General features: G+C 42.0%; 1 protein-coding gene across 1 annotated transcript in view; it reads right to left on the bottom strand.

The window, feature by feature from the left end:
- The window catches only part of Ube3d (ubiquitin protein ligase E3D), a 153,440-nt gene that overhangs the window by 121,938 nt on the left and 14,612 nt on the right, over window positions 1–16,890 (bottom strand). The window contains exons 4-5 of the mRNA XM_006983724.4: window positions 14,181–14,271; window positions 5,012–5,180 (exon numbers count right to left, since the gene is read on the bottom strand). Of these exons, the coding sequence (XP_006983786.1) occupies window positions 5,012–5,180; window positions 14,181–14,271 (260 nt within the window). The remainder of the gene's footprint in view (window positions 1–5,011; window positions 5,181–14,180; window positions 14,272–16,890) is intronic.

The raw sequence follows: 16,890 nt of genomic DNA, 5'->3' as shown, positions 1-16,890 counted from the left end.
TGACAATGTGCCAACAAGTTACCATGTGACCTGAGCTGCCTATCATGAGCAGAGGATTATTTGGCCACCAAGTCATAAAGTAAGCTGTGCATAGCTGCAATCCATTATCAAATAGATGTGGTATATACTTGATCAGGACCAATTAGGTTCTGAAGGCAAAGCGAGTTACATGAAGAAGTTAAAAAAACAAACATATGTCTCGGGGCTGGAAAGATGTCTCAGTGATTCAGAGCACTGGCTCCTATTCCAAAAGACCTGGCTTTAGTGCTCAGCACTGACAGGGTGGCTAAGAAACATCTAAAACTCCCGTTCCAGGAAATCTGATGCCTTCTTCTGGCCTATACAGTGCCCTGCACACACTGTCTAAACAGACATATGTACAGGCAAACACCCATACACATAAAATCAAAATGAAGAAAAATGTAACAATAAAAAATACATGGCTTACCTTTGTTGAAGGCTAGTCAAAAGCACCTGTACAACTCCTAGTGGTGTCTTTAAGACTCAACCCTTAACCCACCTTTGAATTCACTATTAGTAGAAACCCACAAGTACCCAGAGGCTGTTTCTTCACAGGGACTTCTGAAATGAGTGTCTTCACACTTCAATAACTCGAAAACCTATCCCATTTTCCTCTAGCTTTGGGACTTACACAGCTCCCCTGATCTTTCTCTACAAGTCTCAGTTGAGGAAACTACCAAATATGAGATCTTCAAGCCTGCTCACTTTGGCTCTGGCACTAACCAGGCACGGTCCCTAAGCAAGGCCCACTGGTGGTGCCATGTCCAGCTGTTAACATCCTTAAAGCCGGCACAACACAGACCACAGGTGCAGAGCCTCAAGACAGTAGGTGACTGGACAAAGTCAATCCCATCTGAAGCAACAGAACCCCAAACCAAGGGAAGTACCAAAGTGTTCATGCCCAGGGAGGAGAGAGAGAGAGAGAGAGAGAGAGAGAGAGAGAGAGAGAGAGAGAGAGAGAGAGAGAGAGAGATTGCAAAGAAGTCATGAAGGCCTATATCTCCAGGTTAGGCTAATAGTAAAAACAACCATCCAGCCTCAAATTGGTATTAAAGCTGTTTTTGAAAGGATGCCATTTTGTGTAAGCTGATTTTGAAATGAAGGGTTTCACTGGAACAGCAAAGCTGAAAGGATTTTGTTTTTACTCAGACCAGAAAATGGTGCTTTTGGTGTGTGTGTGTGTGTGTGTGTGTGTGTGTGTGTGTGTGTGTGTGTGTGTGGGGGGTGTCAAGTTTCTCTTACATCCCTTACACATTTCATTTATAATTGTTCTCCAAGACCATGCCACTTTGCCTTTGCCACTTTGCACACACACACACCCCCCCCACATATATGTAGGTGCCCAGGGAGGCCAGAAGATGGTGTTGAATCCCCTGGAGCAGGAGTTAGACTGTTGTAAGCTCTCTCTCTCTCTCTCTCTCTCTCTCTCTCTCTCTCTCTCTCTCTCTCTCTCTCTCTCTCTCTCTCTCTTTCTCACACACACACACACACACACACACACACACCACATATATGCAGGTGCCCAGGGAGGCCAGAAGATGGTGTTAAATCCCCTGGAGCAGGAGTTACAGACTGTTGTAAGCTGCCTGGCTTGGGTGCTGGGATCGAAACTTGGGTCATCTGCAAAAAGTGTTCCTAACTACTGAGTCATTTCTCTAACCACAATTTCATCTTTCAATAACATAGGAGAAGCATCGTTTTGTTTGTCTTTAAAAATAAGATTATAACTGTAGATGTAACCAATCGTATTATTAAAATAAGAAACACAGAGCCAAGGTAAAAGAGAAAAGCCGAGAGGTCAGAGCTCAGAGATAAAATCTTACCTCCTGCAGTGCTCCTAGCTTCCCCGAGAGAGGGAGGTACTTCCTGTGTCCCTGTTTAAATAATCTTTCTGTTCTGCCTTCTCATTAGTTGTAAACCCAACCACATGACTGCCTCATCACTGCCTGTAAGTACCGCCCTCCAGGTCTTAAAGGCGTATGTCTCCAATACTGGCTGTATCCCTGAACACACAGAAATCTACCTAGCTCTTCTAACCACCACGCTCTCACTATGGCTCTAATAGCTCTGACCCCAGGGCAACTTTATTTATTAACATAAAATTAAAATAACATTTCAGTACAAATAAAATATCACCACATATAACCTTATAAGATATGGACAATCAGCATCTGAAAAAAACTGATCAATAAAAAGCAGATCATCTCAACCAAACATGTGGATTTTGATCCAAATAAACCTACTAACAATACTTGGAAGAAAATTAATATAACTTGTATATGGCCTGATTTTATTAGGTGTGATAACAGCAGTTGTAGTTTCTTTTTTAATCCTTATTTTTCGACCTACACACAAACGGAAGCACATAGGGATGAAGCAACACAAATCTATAATTTGTTTTTAATCATTTTAACAAGATAAAAAGGGGGCAGATGAAGCACGCATGGTAATTAAGATGATCAATGTATTGTGTAGATGTTATGAATTTCACAAAAGAAATTCCTCAAACCCATAAATTATTAACTCAGTACCCCAAAAAATAAAAAACAAAGTTGATCTCAGTCATACCTTTCCAGCAGTAATCACGCTAAATTCAATTTTGCTTCTTTTAGAAAAATAAAACAAAGTATGACTGTACTTTCTAAGTTTTGTTATTGCAAGATGAGCTCTTGTTATGTCACTCAGGCTGGACTTGAACTCTTGAACTCAGACATGCTACTAAATACATCTCTGCAGATGTAGCTAGGACAACAGGCACAATAACTCCAATGCCCAGCTTATGTTTCCTAAATTTTGAATCATATTATGACTCTTACGGAAGATTGTGGTCTATCTTTATTATCCTATTATAAGATGTAAAATATTCAGTATGTTGGGATGCCCAAAAAAATCACATCAGAGATGACAAGTGAATCATAACACTGTCTCCAGCAGAGCACTTTTGAAAATAGAAAGCACATATTGCTGCATTAATGAGGCCCAAATACAATACTATAAATCCCAAGAAGGCACGGAGGCATGAAAGCTCGTGAGGCTCTATGTTTGTGCTGTTTTCAAACTCCGATCTTTTTAATTAAAATACTCTAGCATGTTAATTCTGTTTAAAGAGAAGCTCCGCTTTGCAAGGCATTTTTCTCTAGCTAAGCTTCAAGAAAATAATAAAACAAGTAGCGTAATGAAGCTGCCGAACACTGTGGGAACTCTACGGGGCAAACCTCAAAGACAGACATTGTTGGGGACTAATTAAATCAATATATCTGAGAGATGGCAGTACTGCTCAGCGAGCTGGATTAGCCTCCTGGTCGGGATTTCACTCTCTATGTTGTTTCAGTTTCTAAGGACCCTTGATATTGTCTCGCATTCACACATATACACACACACAAAAAAAATGTTTCCCAAGAGATACCATTAGGATGCTGTGCCACCGTGTGACATTTCCAAACCCTGCTAGATGGCTAGACCTGGTGATATGAGGAATAGGTTTTCAATAGCACAGAGCAGCCTTGTTCCCACCGGAGCCTTGAGAGCAGTGTTTAAGCAGTCGCTCCAAATTTATGTTACTATTTTGGTCACAGGCACACTCTTTCAACTGCTACAATATGCAATTAAAGTGAAACTCCTATCCAGACCAACTTGAAAACAATCTTGTCAACAGGAGCTTCTCATGGCAGCCACTTCCCATAGTCTCCCTAACGGTGGAAACTGGAATGTCTAAATACAAGAATCTTCCTTTAATATACAAAGTACAGGACTACCATTTAGTAGAACAATGAATTCTTTAAAAGGGCCTAATATAAGTGCCGGCTCTACAAGTGGAGAATATATTTTGGCACAGTTTATAAAAAGGGGAAACTCGGTTTTTCTTCTTTAATCTTTCTCCGTTGTTTTCCTACTCACACCTTCAATACTTGGTAGGTAGGTGGCATGATTATAAAAATGAAAAACATGACACAAAGTATCTAAATTCAGATGAAAATATGAATTTAACCCTAGGAACATTAACCTATATTAACTTCTCGTCCTTCATCTAATAAAAACACAGAATGCTTAAGTGCTTCACATGTCAGAAGAAGGGATTCTTCCTACGGTGAGATGAAGCACCAAGTATCTAGAACTGAGACCTAACTGGGCGTCTGACACCTTCCCTTCATTTTCCACATGGTTCTCAAAGCTAGCTTGTGGCCTCCCGCTGCCCAGCCACCACACACTTCAGCTTTTATTACAAAAGCTTAACGAGTTCTAACTGAAATTTAAAATGGAATGCTTCCGTTCCCGCCAGAAACAGTCACTATTGAAATAAAGGCCGCCCAGCAAAGGACGTTTTCAACTGTATCTCTATGGACTGGACATCTCAGGGGAAACTCCTTACAAGGACCATACCAACACTTGCCTGTTGATTTCCTCTCAAAGAGAAGTAAAAACTTAGATTTTTTTGTGTGTGTGTGTGTGTGTGTGTGTGTGTGTGTGTGTGTGTGTGTGTGGTGAGAGGAAGCTGCCTTCTCTTGGAAGCAAGCTACACAGAGAGAGCATGTGGCCCCATACTGCTGAGCACCAATGCGAGCTCATAGCTCAGCTCAACCCTACTCCAGGGCTCCTTTTCCCTTTTTTTTTTTTTGGATGGCATCTGCTTTTCCAACATCAGTGAAAGTCTCGATTGTAGGCAAACTCAGTAAGATACCTGGGTCTAATTGCAATGTGGATATCCTGGGCTAACACTCCTGCACTTTCACTAACACTTTTGAGATTAAAATGCACAGCTTCCAGAATGTGCCCTGAAAGCAATGTGTGCAAAATGGTAGCACTCCCAAATCCATGCATGAGTAGGTCTCCTGTTCCTCCAGACCCTAGTGGCTGCTTGAATTTAAGGCCTTTCCTCTATCCAAAGAGCTGGAGAACAGAAGCAGTTAAAAAAAAAATGAATTTGGGCTTTTAGAACAATCTCTTCAACAAACCTTGAGTTAAAAGCAGAGAAATTGGTATCAACTCTTACCTGCTCCAAATCACTTCTCAAATTCACTAAGAAGAAAGAGTCCCCAATAAAACAGTCATTTTCTCGTGGATGGAGAGGCTTGTTAGCAAAGGGGTCAGGGTGACAGCACCATTCTCCAACCAGAGCGCTCCAGTTCTCACTAGGCAGTGGGAGCACCCTGAGGAGCTTCCTAGAGGAAAGAGGAAAACAGTACTTTTTTTCAATGTACAAAATGCAATGTTTTTTTTTAATTAAATCAGCATGAAAGAAGAAAGAAGCTCATTAGCCACATGCCTGCAGTGTCAATTTACCCCCAATTATGAAAGTAATATATGCTCGTATTATGAAAGTAATATATAGACAACATTTTACAAACTGCAAAGCGGCATAAAGAAGGCAGAAGTCTCCCTTTGCTCACTGTCCACAAATCAGCTACTCTAACATGACAGTTTTCATTGCCATCCTTTCCCTGGACACAGTGCGCACACATGGGAGGCCTGTGCCCTGAGAAGACACAGACACTGCATGCATGCATGGGAGATGTGTGCCCTGAGAAGACAGACACTGCATGCATGCACACATGGGAGGCCTGTGCCCTAAAAAGACACAGAAAGACACTGCATGCATGCATGCATGCATGGGAGGTATATGCCCTGAGAAGACAGACACTGCATGCATGCACATATGGGAGGCCTGTGCCCTAAGAAGACACAGAAAGACACTGCATGCATGCATGCATGCATAGGAGGCCTGTGCCCTGAGAAGACACAGACACTGCATGCATGCATGCATGGACATGCATGCAAGGCCTCGCCCTGAGAAGACAGACAGAACTTGGTTTCCATTTCTTTACTCAGGTTCTGATTCCCAGTGACTCCACAACAGTCTGTGGGATGTCAAAACTTTCTGGTTCACTCCCTCACTGCTGGGTATTTAGTTTCGAGTTCTTAATCAATAACCCTGAGATGAATATTCCTGTTGGAAGATTTATATAGAAATCTGATCATTTCTTGGGGGAAAACATCTTGTAAGTAGGTGAGATTCTTCCCACATAGAATTAACCTCTTCTTAATTAAACATTGTCTTTTTTCTAACTTCAACCAAGGAACGGGTTAAGGCATATTTAATGCTGCTTTAATTAGCAACTCTTAAATTACTCGTGAGATAGGACTGATTTTTACATTTGTTGGTCACTATATTTCTTCTGGGGCTGGTGATCAATAACTACTTTTTAAGATGATAACAACATATTCTTACTAATTTACAAAAATATATTCTTTTACTAGTGATTGTTATAAATAAGAGTTATTTTCTGTTTTAATTTGGTTTGTCTATATTAAGTAAATAACACTTTCTTCTGTGATTTCCCCCACTTCTCTATTTTAATAAACTATTTTTGAAAAATTTTTGATTTACAAAAGCATTGCAGAGACCATATACAATCCATGGATAGTTTCCATATGCAGTTCTTCCATTTTCTCCAATTAACATCTTGGGTATCCACAGTTGGTTTGTCAAAGCCTCAGGCTTTATCTGGATTTCACCAGTCTTTTTCTTCAAAGTCCTTTTGGTTTGTTTTTGTTTTTGTCATTTTAGTTCCTGGGAACAACAATACATGGCACATACTGCCTTTAGTCATCATGTAATCTAGGTCTCCTGTGGTCTGTGGCAGTTCCTAAGTGTGTATTTCTCAGCAGTCTATAACACACCTCTTATTCGGAGCTTCTCTGATGCTGTCTCGAGATTAGTCTGGTCCACCGGCTGGGGAAAGCATTCCAGAGAAGAGGGACCCTTCTCATTATATCATGTCACAGCACTCTACATCAGCTTAGCTTACTCCTGGTGATGCTAACATGGATCTTTTCCCTGAGGTGACATCTACTGTGTCTCTTACTAGTAAAATACAAATAAAATCGTATGTATTTAGAAGATTGGAGTTAAATTAAAACATTTAAGACACGATTGTGTCATTTCCATTAAACAGATTTTTTTAATTATTATTGAATGATTCCCCTACCGTGTTAGCCATTTTTCTTAGATTCTCCCAATCAACTATGAGATTGGAAGAGGGTAGCCATTTAATTTCTAGCTCTACAGGAGAGAGCTAGGAATAGAAGCGCTGAGTCAAACAGGGCACCACTAGCATCATTCTGACTGCTGAGATAGGAGGGTACTGGCAGAGGATTCTTTCAGCCACCATTTCTGAGAGCTTGCTATGAGCTGGGGCAATATGTTGGCCTAATATATGGCACCCAAGCCCATGTGCACAATCTCTCTCTCTCTCTCTCTCTCTCTCTCTCTCTCTCTCTCTCTCTCTCTAAGGTATTCTAGTAGGAAGTATAGACTACACATAGTAAGCAAAAGTATGCATAAAAAAAGCTCATAATAGAGTAATGAGGCTCTAACCCCTCGGTGGAGGGTGACAGTACAGATCCCAATGAAAATGTGATGAAAGAGTCAGCCCCCTTCTCAAGCATACATTCCCACGTAAACACCACGTCTACATTTTATTTTTTAGGGGTTCAGAGTACTCCCCAACCAGACCATGCATACAGGGTGGACAGACAGAGAGTACTAAGGACGTATTCTGTTTATCAGCTCTAGAGAATAGGTAACTTCTGAGCTGGCCTTTGAAAGATAAGAAAACAGGAGTTCCTCCGGCAGTGAAAGGAATTTAGGGCACTGGAAGAAACAGCATAAAGGCAGGCACTGCATCTCTTTATCTCTGCACCGAATCCCCACTGTCTGACACACTTCTGAAGGATTTCTTGGAGGGGTGAAGCAGTAAGTTTCGGGAAGACTCACACGTGAGGCTCCTGGCTGGATCTGCTGCACACTGAGGTGTAAGGATTAACAAACCCGTCCCCTTGCTGCTGTGTCTGACCTTTGGAATAACCACCTAGCTTCGTTACCCTGGAAACCAGGTAAGATCCCAGGCATCACATACATTGCTAGGCAACACTGCTTACAGTAGAAATGATCCGTGATTCCTAAATTGCATCTTACTAGGAAGATCTATGAATGAGCTGCACACATTTGGTAAGGAAGTATGCTTTGACCTTCCCTGCATGCAGTCACCTCGGTAAAACCCTAAGAGCCAAAACCAAAGAACTGTGAGGAGACACTGTCACTCAGGGCAGGGGAAGCTTCTCAGCTGAAGTAGCAACTGCACCTGCCTGATGTAGATCTCGTGCTCTGTACCTGGAACTGTCTCACACGGGGAGACCAGGGTCCCCCAGTGAGAATATCAACTATCACTTGCATGGACTGCAGCAAAGCCCAGGCAGGGAGGAATTCTTTCTTTTAATTATTATTAATTAACTTATTTATTTTACATCCTGACCACAGCCTCCCCATCACCCTTCCTCCTTCTTTGTAATTGCTGGACTTGGGTCAGAGAGGCATTCTTGGTGTTGCCTGGCCAGCAACAAATGTGTCCTACAGTAATCTTGTGAGACTGCACGGGTAGAAGCAATTAATAAGACCCCTGGTGGCACCGCATACACCTTACCATATGTAATGCTCAGGACACTTTGTGAGATAAAAACAACAATGCTCCTGTCACACAGGAGGAAAATGGGGCTTAGAGTGTGAAAGAACCTTCACAAGTCCACAGAATTAGAGGTGAAGATGAAGCAAGGGTCTTTATCCAGGTCTTCCTGGCTCTAGCAGCACTTTTTCCCTTGGTATACATTCACCTCCCTGGCAATACAGGGCAGCAGTAAAGGCTGAGCAGGGAAATGACCAAACCTCCCGTAGGGAGTTACATGCATGGAGACTTTAGGACTAAAAATAGGTAGAAGCATCACAGTGTTTTAAGGAGGGAAGTGGAAGCAAGAATTTAGGCATCCATAGGTTCGTGGATCTTCTCTATCAAGATTCTCTGCTTCCTGACACTGTGCCTACAGGACCAGTACAGAACCTCAGTGCAATGAAAAGAGACAGAACGGCAGAGAACGATGCACGATCAAAGACATGAAAGTGTGCACAAAGACCTGGGAGAACCGATGCACATTATTAACACAAAACAGCAGAGTTCAACGTTCACTTGACCCCACATCACAGTGACTGAAGGCTGCAATGGATCCTTGAACCATCTACAGAAAGCAGCAGAAAGAAGTGCGTAATTCACAACTCACAGCAAAAATTAAAGGGTTTTTACAGCAGAAAGAAAATTTTCTGATTTATTGGGGGGGGGCATGAAAACTTTACGACCAAAAGATGTATTTTAATCACAGCTCTAGTGAAAACACATCTTCCGAAATAAACACTGAAAAGTGTATTTTGATATCCTCTACTTTCCAAGAACATGTTCAAATAACACAGAAACCTTTAGTTTTTAACTCAAGACAATTGAGCTAAAAATCTGCTGTTTAGAGAGAAAGGGAAGTAGGAACTTGGGCTTTCTTCTAGATTAAAGATTCTGCCAGGAACAGTACATGTTTACAGTAAATTCAGTACATGTTTACAATAAATTCAGTACATGTTTACAATAAATTCAAGTTTGCTACTTACTTTTGATGCATTTGAAGCATAAACTTTTGGAAAATAATGACATGTAACATGTAATTTAATAAAAGGTATTGATGAAGTTTTGATATTTAAACATATGTGGAACTTTGAAGTCAGCTTCTAATCAATGACAATTATTCAGGCAATACCATACAACTTTTTACAGATTTGATTATAACCAACTGAACATTAAAGATCTTAAGAAAAAATATCAAGTACTTAAAGCTCAAAGTATAGCAACCAGAATTTAAGTAAATTCAGGTAACATTATCCAACTGGCAGGCCACCAGCACTATAAAACTAGCTTTACATTCTAATATTTGTCTGTACATACCATTATTAATCTGTAATATATAATCGTATTCCTAAATTTATGCAATATTGCCAACAGGCCAGTATACAAGACATCCTGATTTAGGGGAGAGGAGCAGGATGACAGAGACTGGACATGCTTTGTACATGTACCACTATCATGTACCCAAGGCCTGACTCTGTACTTTTTTAATCTATTTGCTCCTTTTATAAACAAGTGCTGATATTCACAAGAGAATCTATTTTCAGCTACAATTAGAGCTGGCCTGTCAAGTGGCTCCCTCAAGCAGTTGGACACTGCGACATCTGTTTCCACAAAGCCCATCCTGCTGTTCTCCTAGAGTTTTCAGGGTCCCCCAAGAGCTTGGGACTGACACCGAGCATTGCCAGTGTAGGTGACAGACCTCAGGACAATGCCATGGGCAGTCTGAAAACTGAGGTGTGTGCAGAAAATCCATGTGGCCACTAATGTCCTTCTTGTCCGACACAAATCGATTTCTAGAGGGCATATCAAAATCTAAACACAATGACCTCTGGCTGTTTATTAGACTACTTACAAAAAAGGAAAATGTAGGATGACCTGTTTGGTCTCAACAAGAACATAGTCAAAAACTGCACATAGTCAGACCAATTTTGTAGGAAAACTTGAACTAAAATAATTATAAATTGGAAAACTGTCTTGTAATGAAACAAGATGTTGCTAATTAATATGCAACCAAAACAAACTGGCTAAGAATTTGCAGCCCTAAATTAAGAGAAAGGAGATAATAAATCGCAGAGCTCAGATGTTCTGGTGCTGAGAATGAAAAGCCATTAACGAGTCTTTCTGAGTCGATGTCTTTATATGTTATTTCTGGGCTTTCCTTGACAAGAATCTTTCTCATTCAGAAAGAAAGAACAGAACATGCTTTAGCCTTGAACTATCCAGATACTCAGGAGTTACAGAAGCCCAGAGCACAAGCTCTTGAGTTTCAATGATCAGGAGTTTCATGCTGATGAAGCTTTCATGGGTTTCGCTAACCTAACTTCATTTTACAGATAGAAAAATAATGCCCCCAAACTAATGTAACTTATTCCCATATAAAAAGGCTTGAGAGATGGTTCAAAGATTAAGAGCATACCACCCTCACAGAGGTCCTGGGCTCAGCTCCCAGCACCCACATAGGGTGCCTTACAACCACCTGTAACTCCAGATCCAGGGAATCTGACGGCCTCTTCTGGATTCTATAGGCAACTGCATGCACACCCACACACAGACTTACATTATAAAAATAATAAAAGAAAAATGTAAAAGAAAGGGGTCAATAATCCTAGATATCTTCCTGAGAATGCTGTTTATAATTCGTTGATATTGATGAGAACACACATCAGCTCTCTTGAAACATCTCTGGCCTTGTTTTCTTTTCAAGAAGCACCAAAGTGGTCCTTACCAACTACAAGAACATGTCACCAAAGGGGAAAGTGCAGAGTTCGAGGATTGGTTTCAACAGTAAATTGTGAGATCCGTGAGCAGACACTAGGGGGAAGCCCATCCAGAATCGTGGGGCGTGTTGTCTAAGATGGAGATGAACGCAAACCTTGAGCAAGTTACCGCCTGTGTTGCTCAAGACATGCACGCAGGCGTGGTACGTAGGTGTGCTGTGGAAGATGGGGAGCAGGCCGGCGTCCATCTTCTCATTCTGAAACCTGCAGACTATGTCAGGCACAGTCCTCAGCCCACAACGTTTGAGACATTAAACTAGGTCATTTGCTAGCTTACTAATAAAAACAATCTGAAAAGGGGAGAAGAAATCAATAAAACCAATTATAAAGCTTGCTGAGCATTTACTCTGTTATATATGCTACAGTGCTTAGCTCTCTTGGTGAGTTTGGAAAGCATGTGTTATTAGAAGGCTTTACTAGAAGAAGTTCAGGTGGTACAGAGAAGGTCCTCTGTCCTCTCAGTGAGAAAGCAGAAGTTCACACCCATGTTCTATTCTCCAGAGAGGAACGGAATGCCAAGCCTCCTAATAGCAAAAAAAAAAAAAAAAAAAGAAGAAAAGAAAAGAAAAGGAAAAAAAGGCTGTCTTTCACCATTAGCCCCACACCCTTCCAGTTCTCAATTTTAGAATCACAGACAGGACTGACACAAAACAGAAGACTAGAGTCCTGGATAGAGAGACAGGCACCATAGTGAGTCCCTCTCCCATCAGCATCTTTTCCCATGAAGCACAAACACCAAGAAGTAAAGCAACAGCGTTTCCCTTCTGTAATGAGCACCAAGAATGTAACCGTCCCTGCTGGAACTTCCGGATCACTGCATGTGGCATGGGAGGAGATGGTTCAGAAACTTCATCTGAGAATTAAACCAAAGCCTGAAACAGACTGAGAGAAGGCCAAAACATAGAGATCTCTTGGCTCTTTCAGAAGTGGGTCTGTCACCAAGGGCAGATTCATAGCAACTTCGTCTCTGTAGAGGTAAGACCCCTTCATTTTTTCACTCAGGCCAATCACTCAAAAGAAGCTCTGTTTGTAACCTCCCCAAACCCTGAGGGTGTGCATTTGTGCCAGCTCATCTACTTGGAACACTGCCAAGATCAGGAGGCAAGCAAGAAAGGCTGGTGGGAAGCCAAAATAAACACACCAAGTTTTACTACATTCAACCCAGCAAAAACTTACTAAGAACTTTTCCTCTAGGCACCATGCCTGACACTGGGGATGCTGGTAATAACAATGGTTACTGCAGTAGCTACTAATGCAAGAAGGCTTACCCCATACCAGGCTCTGCTAGAAACACTTGAATCATCGAATCCTATCAACAGCACTGTGAGGTAAGGCCTGGTGTTAGCTACATTGACATTGTCAAAGTGAGTGATTAAATTACTTATCTACGATCACTGAGCTAGTTGAGTGGTGGATGGAAACTCCGTCTCGCCATTGCTGGCTACCTCTCTATATTGTACAATCAAGAGAGAGGAATAAAGGGCATGGAGGTCAGTGCGGCGATCCCCAGTCCTCAAGCCCACAGTGTATGAAGGAAGACAGGCAAATGAACCTCAGCGAACACCTAATGCAACTCAGGAGGGAGACAAGGCCGCAAAGAAGTGGATGTCGGGTCAGCTGAGTTCTGAAGCTTAAGTTGGGGCGAACCAGGGAGTAATGGAGGGGTAGGGGAGCATTCAGGAAAGGGAGTAGCTTTCAGGATAGGGAGTAGCTTTCAGGAGGCCTCAGGGTGAAGAGAAGTAACCAAGGCTATGGAACACAAGCTCATGACCAGACAGACCCTTGTGATACTTATGAGCTTGGCGAGGGGGTTGGGGGGGACTAAAGGAGGAGCTGAAACTGGAGGGAGTACAGGGGAACTGCTGTGGTGTGCAAAGGATCACAGCTCCCCATCGAGAACGAACACCTGGGCTTTAGAACCCCTCCTCAGTGGTGGGGCAGTGCATCTGCATAGGGCAAAATGAGAAGGAGGCTGATCAGATAGCAGGCTGTAGACAGAGTGTCATTAGGGAAGGAGACAGTGAGCAGAGGAAAGAGACAATGGCCACCGTGCCTGGTGACTATGTATGGGGAGCAGGAAGAAATCTGCTAGGTAGAGGTTCGTATTATGGAGTTAAGGATGTTGAAAGAGGAGCAGGCTTCAGAAAGGCAGCAACATTTGCTTGTCTCAGGCACCTAACTTAGAAAATCCAGCCAAGAATCCAGCAAAGAATTCTTCCTTTAAATACTGCTAACAGTAATAATGGTTTCATCTGTCTTCGACATGAGTCACTGGAAGCTGAAGATTCAGAGGAAGCATTTATGCCCAAGAAACGAGAAAGCTGACTTGAGAAAGAGAAAACAGTTTTTAAAAAAAGAAGAAGTAGGAGCCAACTTGGGAATGCTAAGGAAATAGCAAAGTCCTCCCCTTCTCCATAGAGTAATTACAGCACATCACCAGAGCAGGTTACAAGATTAACCTAATCACCGAGAAAAGGTTAATTTGTGCTCTGTATGCTCCATCTTAATAAGCAGGGAACTAGGAAATGGGTTTTAGAAAGGCCCTGACTGAACTAGCTCAAATCAATCCCGCTGCACAGCTCCTGCAGGTAGAAAATTCACTTCCTGTGGAAACCCTCACACACCATCAGAAGAAAAGAGTCCCATAAGAGATGACTCCATGGCGCTCTGCTCAGTGACTGCTCCAGGCCCTTCCACCAAGACCAGCTTCCTCCCTCAGACCACACTATGTTCCCTTCCAGGATCATGGTGAGAGTCAGCGTTCACTTTGTTCAAAGAGAAACTTAGCTGGTTCTCATCTTAAGGCCCCCACTGTTCCCTTGGTAACCGCTTCCAGAAACCATCACCAGGCACAGTTCTAATCAGTGCTCAATACATTCCTTACCTGTCCTTTATCGTGACTTCACCACAGGACTGGCAATAAAACGTGCAACATTCTTGGGCTTGCAAGCTTTGATTAAACACTGAAATCAATTCTAAAGGAAATCAACAAAACAGGAAGTCTTAGAGGTTTGGAACAAACATATTGTATCATGTTTAAAGGGCTTCCTAGCACAATAAATTACCACCAATACACACTGTTTATGATTTACTCAGAAGTATAGGCTTAATTAGCACTATCCGATGACTCAACCAGAGGCAAACATTGTGAAGTGTTTCCCAAAACAACAGCTTTTGCTTAGCATTCCTGAGCCAGCCATTGCCCTAGATTACCATACAACATACTGGTGGATTTCTTCTCTAGTCTATAAATATAATCAGTTCTGTATTAACAATGAGTGGAGATGGATAGCTAAAATTTCAGTTCGATCTGGTTTTTGTTTTTGTGGTTAAGTTTTAGGTCCACCCCTATGCATTAAACAGTACGAGCAAGCAAAATGGACATCCAGGCTGGTCTTTGTGAAGCAGGTCCCAGGAATGCAAATCTCCTAAGAGTTTCTTTATCCAAGAGCAAAATCCAGTGTCGGATGGAACTGTGGGAGATGGGGATGGGAGGGAGGGGGAGATACTGAGAGCTGTGGGGAAAGTCTAGATTTCCCATCCAGTTGCACTGGATGGCTTATACCTCTCATTCTGATGTTTCATTTGTAAATGAAGGAAATTTTTATTAAAAAAAAAGCACTGCATTATTTGTCTATAAAAAACCTAATTGAAGAAATGAGGTCATAGTTATTATAAGCAAGCAATAGAATCTGCTTGGTGTTACCTTTTATGTACTTTAAAATGCTTTATAAGATGCCAGAAAGTTTAAGTCCTTGCAATTAAAAAATTCTGCGGTTTAATCTCTAAGTGTCTCTACAAATCCCTCCTGCATGAAGGTTAAATAAACAGTATTATTCTTCAATGCTGAGCATCTATAAAGAAGACCTAGGTAAACCCTCCAACATCCTCTTCAGAACAAATCAGTTTTCAGTGGAACACTGCTCTCTGCTGGCCATTAAGTCAAGGATGGAATCCCAGATGCTCACTGCCACTGGGAAAGGTTAATGGCAGACCATATGCTGTGCACTGAGGGTCACCACTTCACCCACAGCAACTTCAAAACAGTGTGCCAGGGTGGTGTGTGTCGTGACTACTCCCTACAAGCTGAGAAGGCAACTAGCTCTTTAAAACCTTGAGACACAACTGAATGCTAAAAATTTCAAAAGTTGCTTCCTACAGTACTTAGATTTCAGTGCGCCTCAGCATGCTCCTACCTGACAATCATTCATGCGGCAAATATTTATTCCTCACCTATTATGCAGAAAGCGCTAAAGCAATTAAAAAACGGAAGAATCCGCTTTACAGAGCCTTGCATGCACCATAGCACAGGCTTTGAAAGTTTCCCTTTTCAGGTATTGGAGCAAAATGTTTCAAAAACATAAAGAAACAGTCCAACAAACATAAACAATACAAAAACCAACACACAGTAGTGGATTTATTTTGTCCGCAGTCAGTATTAAATGTTGCTCATTAACTGAAAATGTTAAAAATATTTCCGTTACAGAATATGAGTGGGCAGCACACTCAAACATTATGTCCCTAGATGTCCCCATTCTTCTGTCTTTACCATCAGAGTCCTAGAAAACATGGTGGCTCCCATGCTTGCCTTCTACCAGCTTCCAAACTCCACAGGAAGTTCCTGCTGTGCCTACTGTTGCTAACAGGGAAGTGATGTCATCAAAGACCCTCACTGGCACCTTCATCCCAGAATGTGGGGACAGTCAGGGAGGCAGTTGGTCTACGTTCTACTCCTGGTGGCCTCACCCTGCTTTCCGGGATTCAATGTCACTCTTGGTGTTTATTGGATGCCACTTAAGCAGGACATCTCTTTTCCCTGTCCCTTGTTTCTAAAAACTGATTCTGCATATTTCAAACATTCACTGATTCGGAACATCAGCAAAATTCCTCTTGGGGAAAAGAATAAGTGACGTTCCCTCTACCTTCTCTTGCCTTTCTAAAATCAGAGGATGGCTTTCCATCTCTTACAGGCTTCTTAGGACAATCCTATTGTCCCCACCTCAGGGCTCCACAACGTTCTGATGAAGGGCTTATTACAGACAGACGGCTCAGCAATGCGGCCTTAGGGTGTAATAGAAAGAATTAAGAATGAAGGTCTTTCTCTGATACAAAGCATCAGCTCGGTTTCCTCCAATGCTGGCTTCCCCTTTTACAGCATTTTCCTCATCTACAGCACTCATTACATTGTGTGAGATACAATGAGCCAGCATTAAAAAAAAAAAAGATGAGATCTTACAAAAAGAAAAGGGTTTTTGTTGTTGTTTTTAACATCTAGCTGTATCAATATACATTTCTGAGTTTGTATACAATCACAAACACTGCAATTACAACCACTCCAGTGACAACACCATATGATTCCTCACATGCAACTTTGGGTCCTCTACATGTATTAGTCCATCTAGAATGGTCTCTGCACGGATGGGGTAATTTCCACTGCTCAGTTCTCTGGTCAAATCAGCTCACCCTCGGGGAGCCTTCACTAAACTCATTACTCCCCAACGGTATGCCTCTTCCTTCTCTACCACAGCACTTTGCTCTATGCACTTTAATTACGTGGTCAGCATCCGATGTTCCCACCCATTAGCATATACCCT

This window comes from Peromyscus maniculatus, chromosome 7, assembly GCF_049852395.1.
Source record: "Peromyscus maniculatus bairdii isolate BWxNUB_F1_BW_parent chromosome 7, HU_Pman_BW_mat_3.1, whole genome shotgun sequence".
In the NCBI taxonomy this organism is placed as follows: domain Eukaryota; kingdom Metazoa; phylum Chordata; class Mammalia; order Rodentia; family Cricetidae; genus Peromyscus; species Peromyscus maniculatus.
This window is presented reverse-complemented; position numbering and strand designations above follow the sequence as displayed.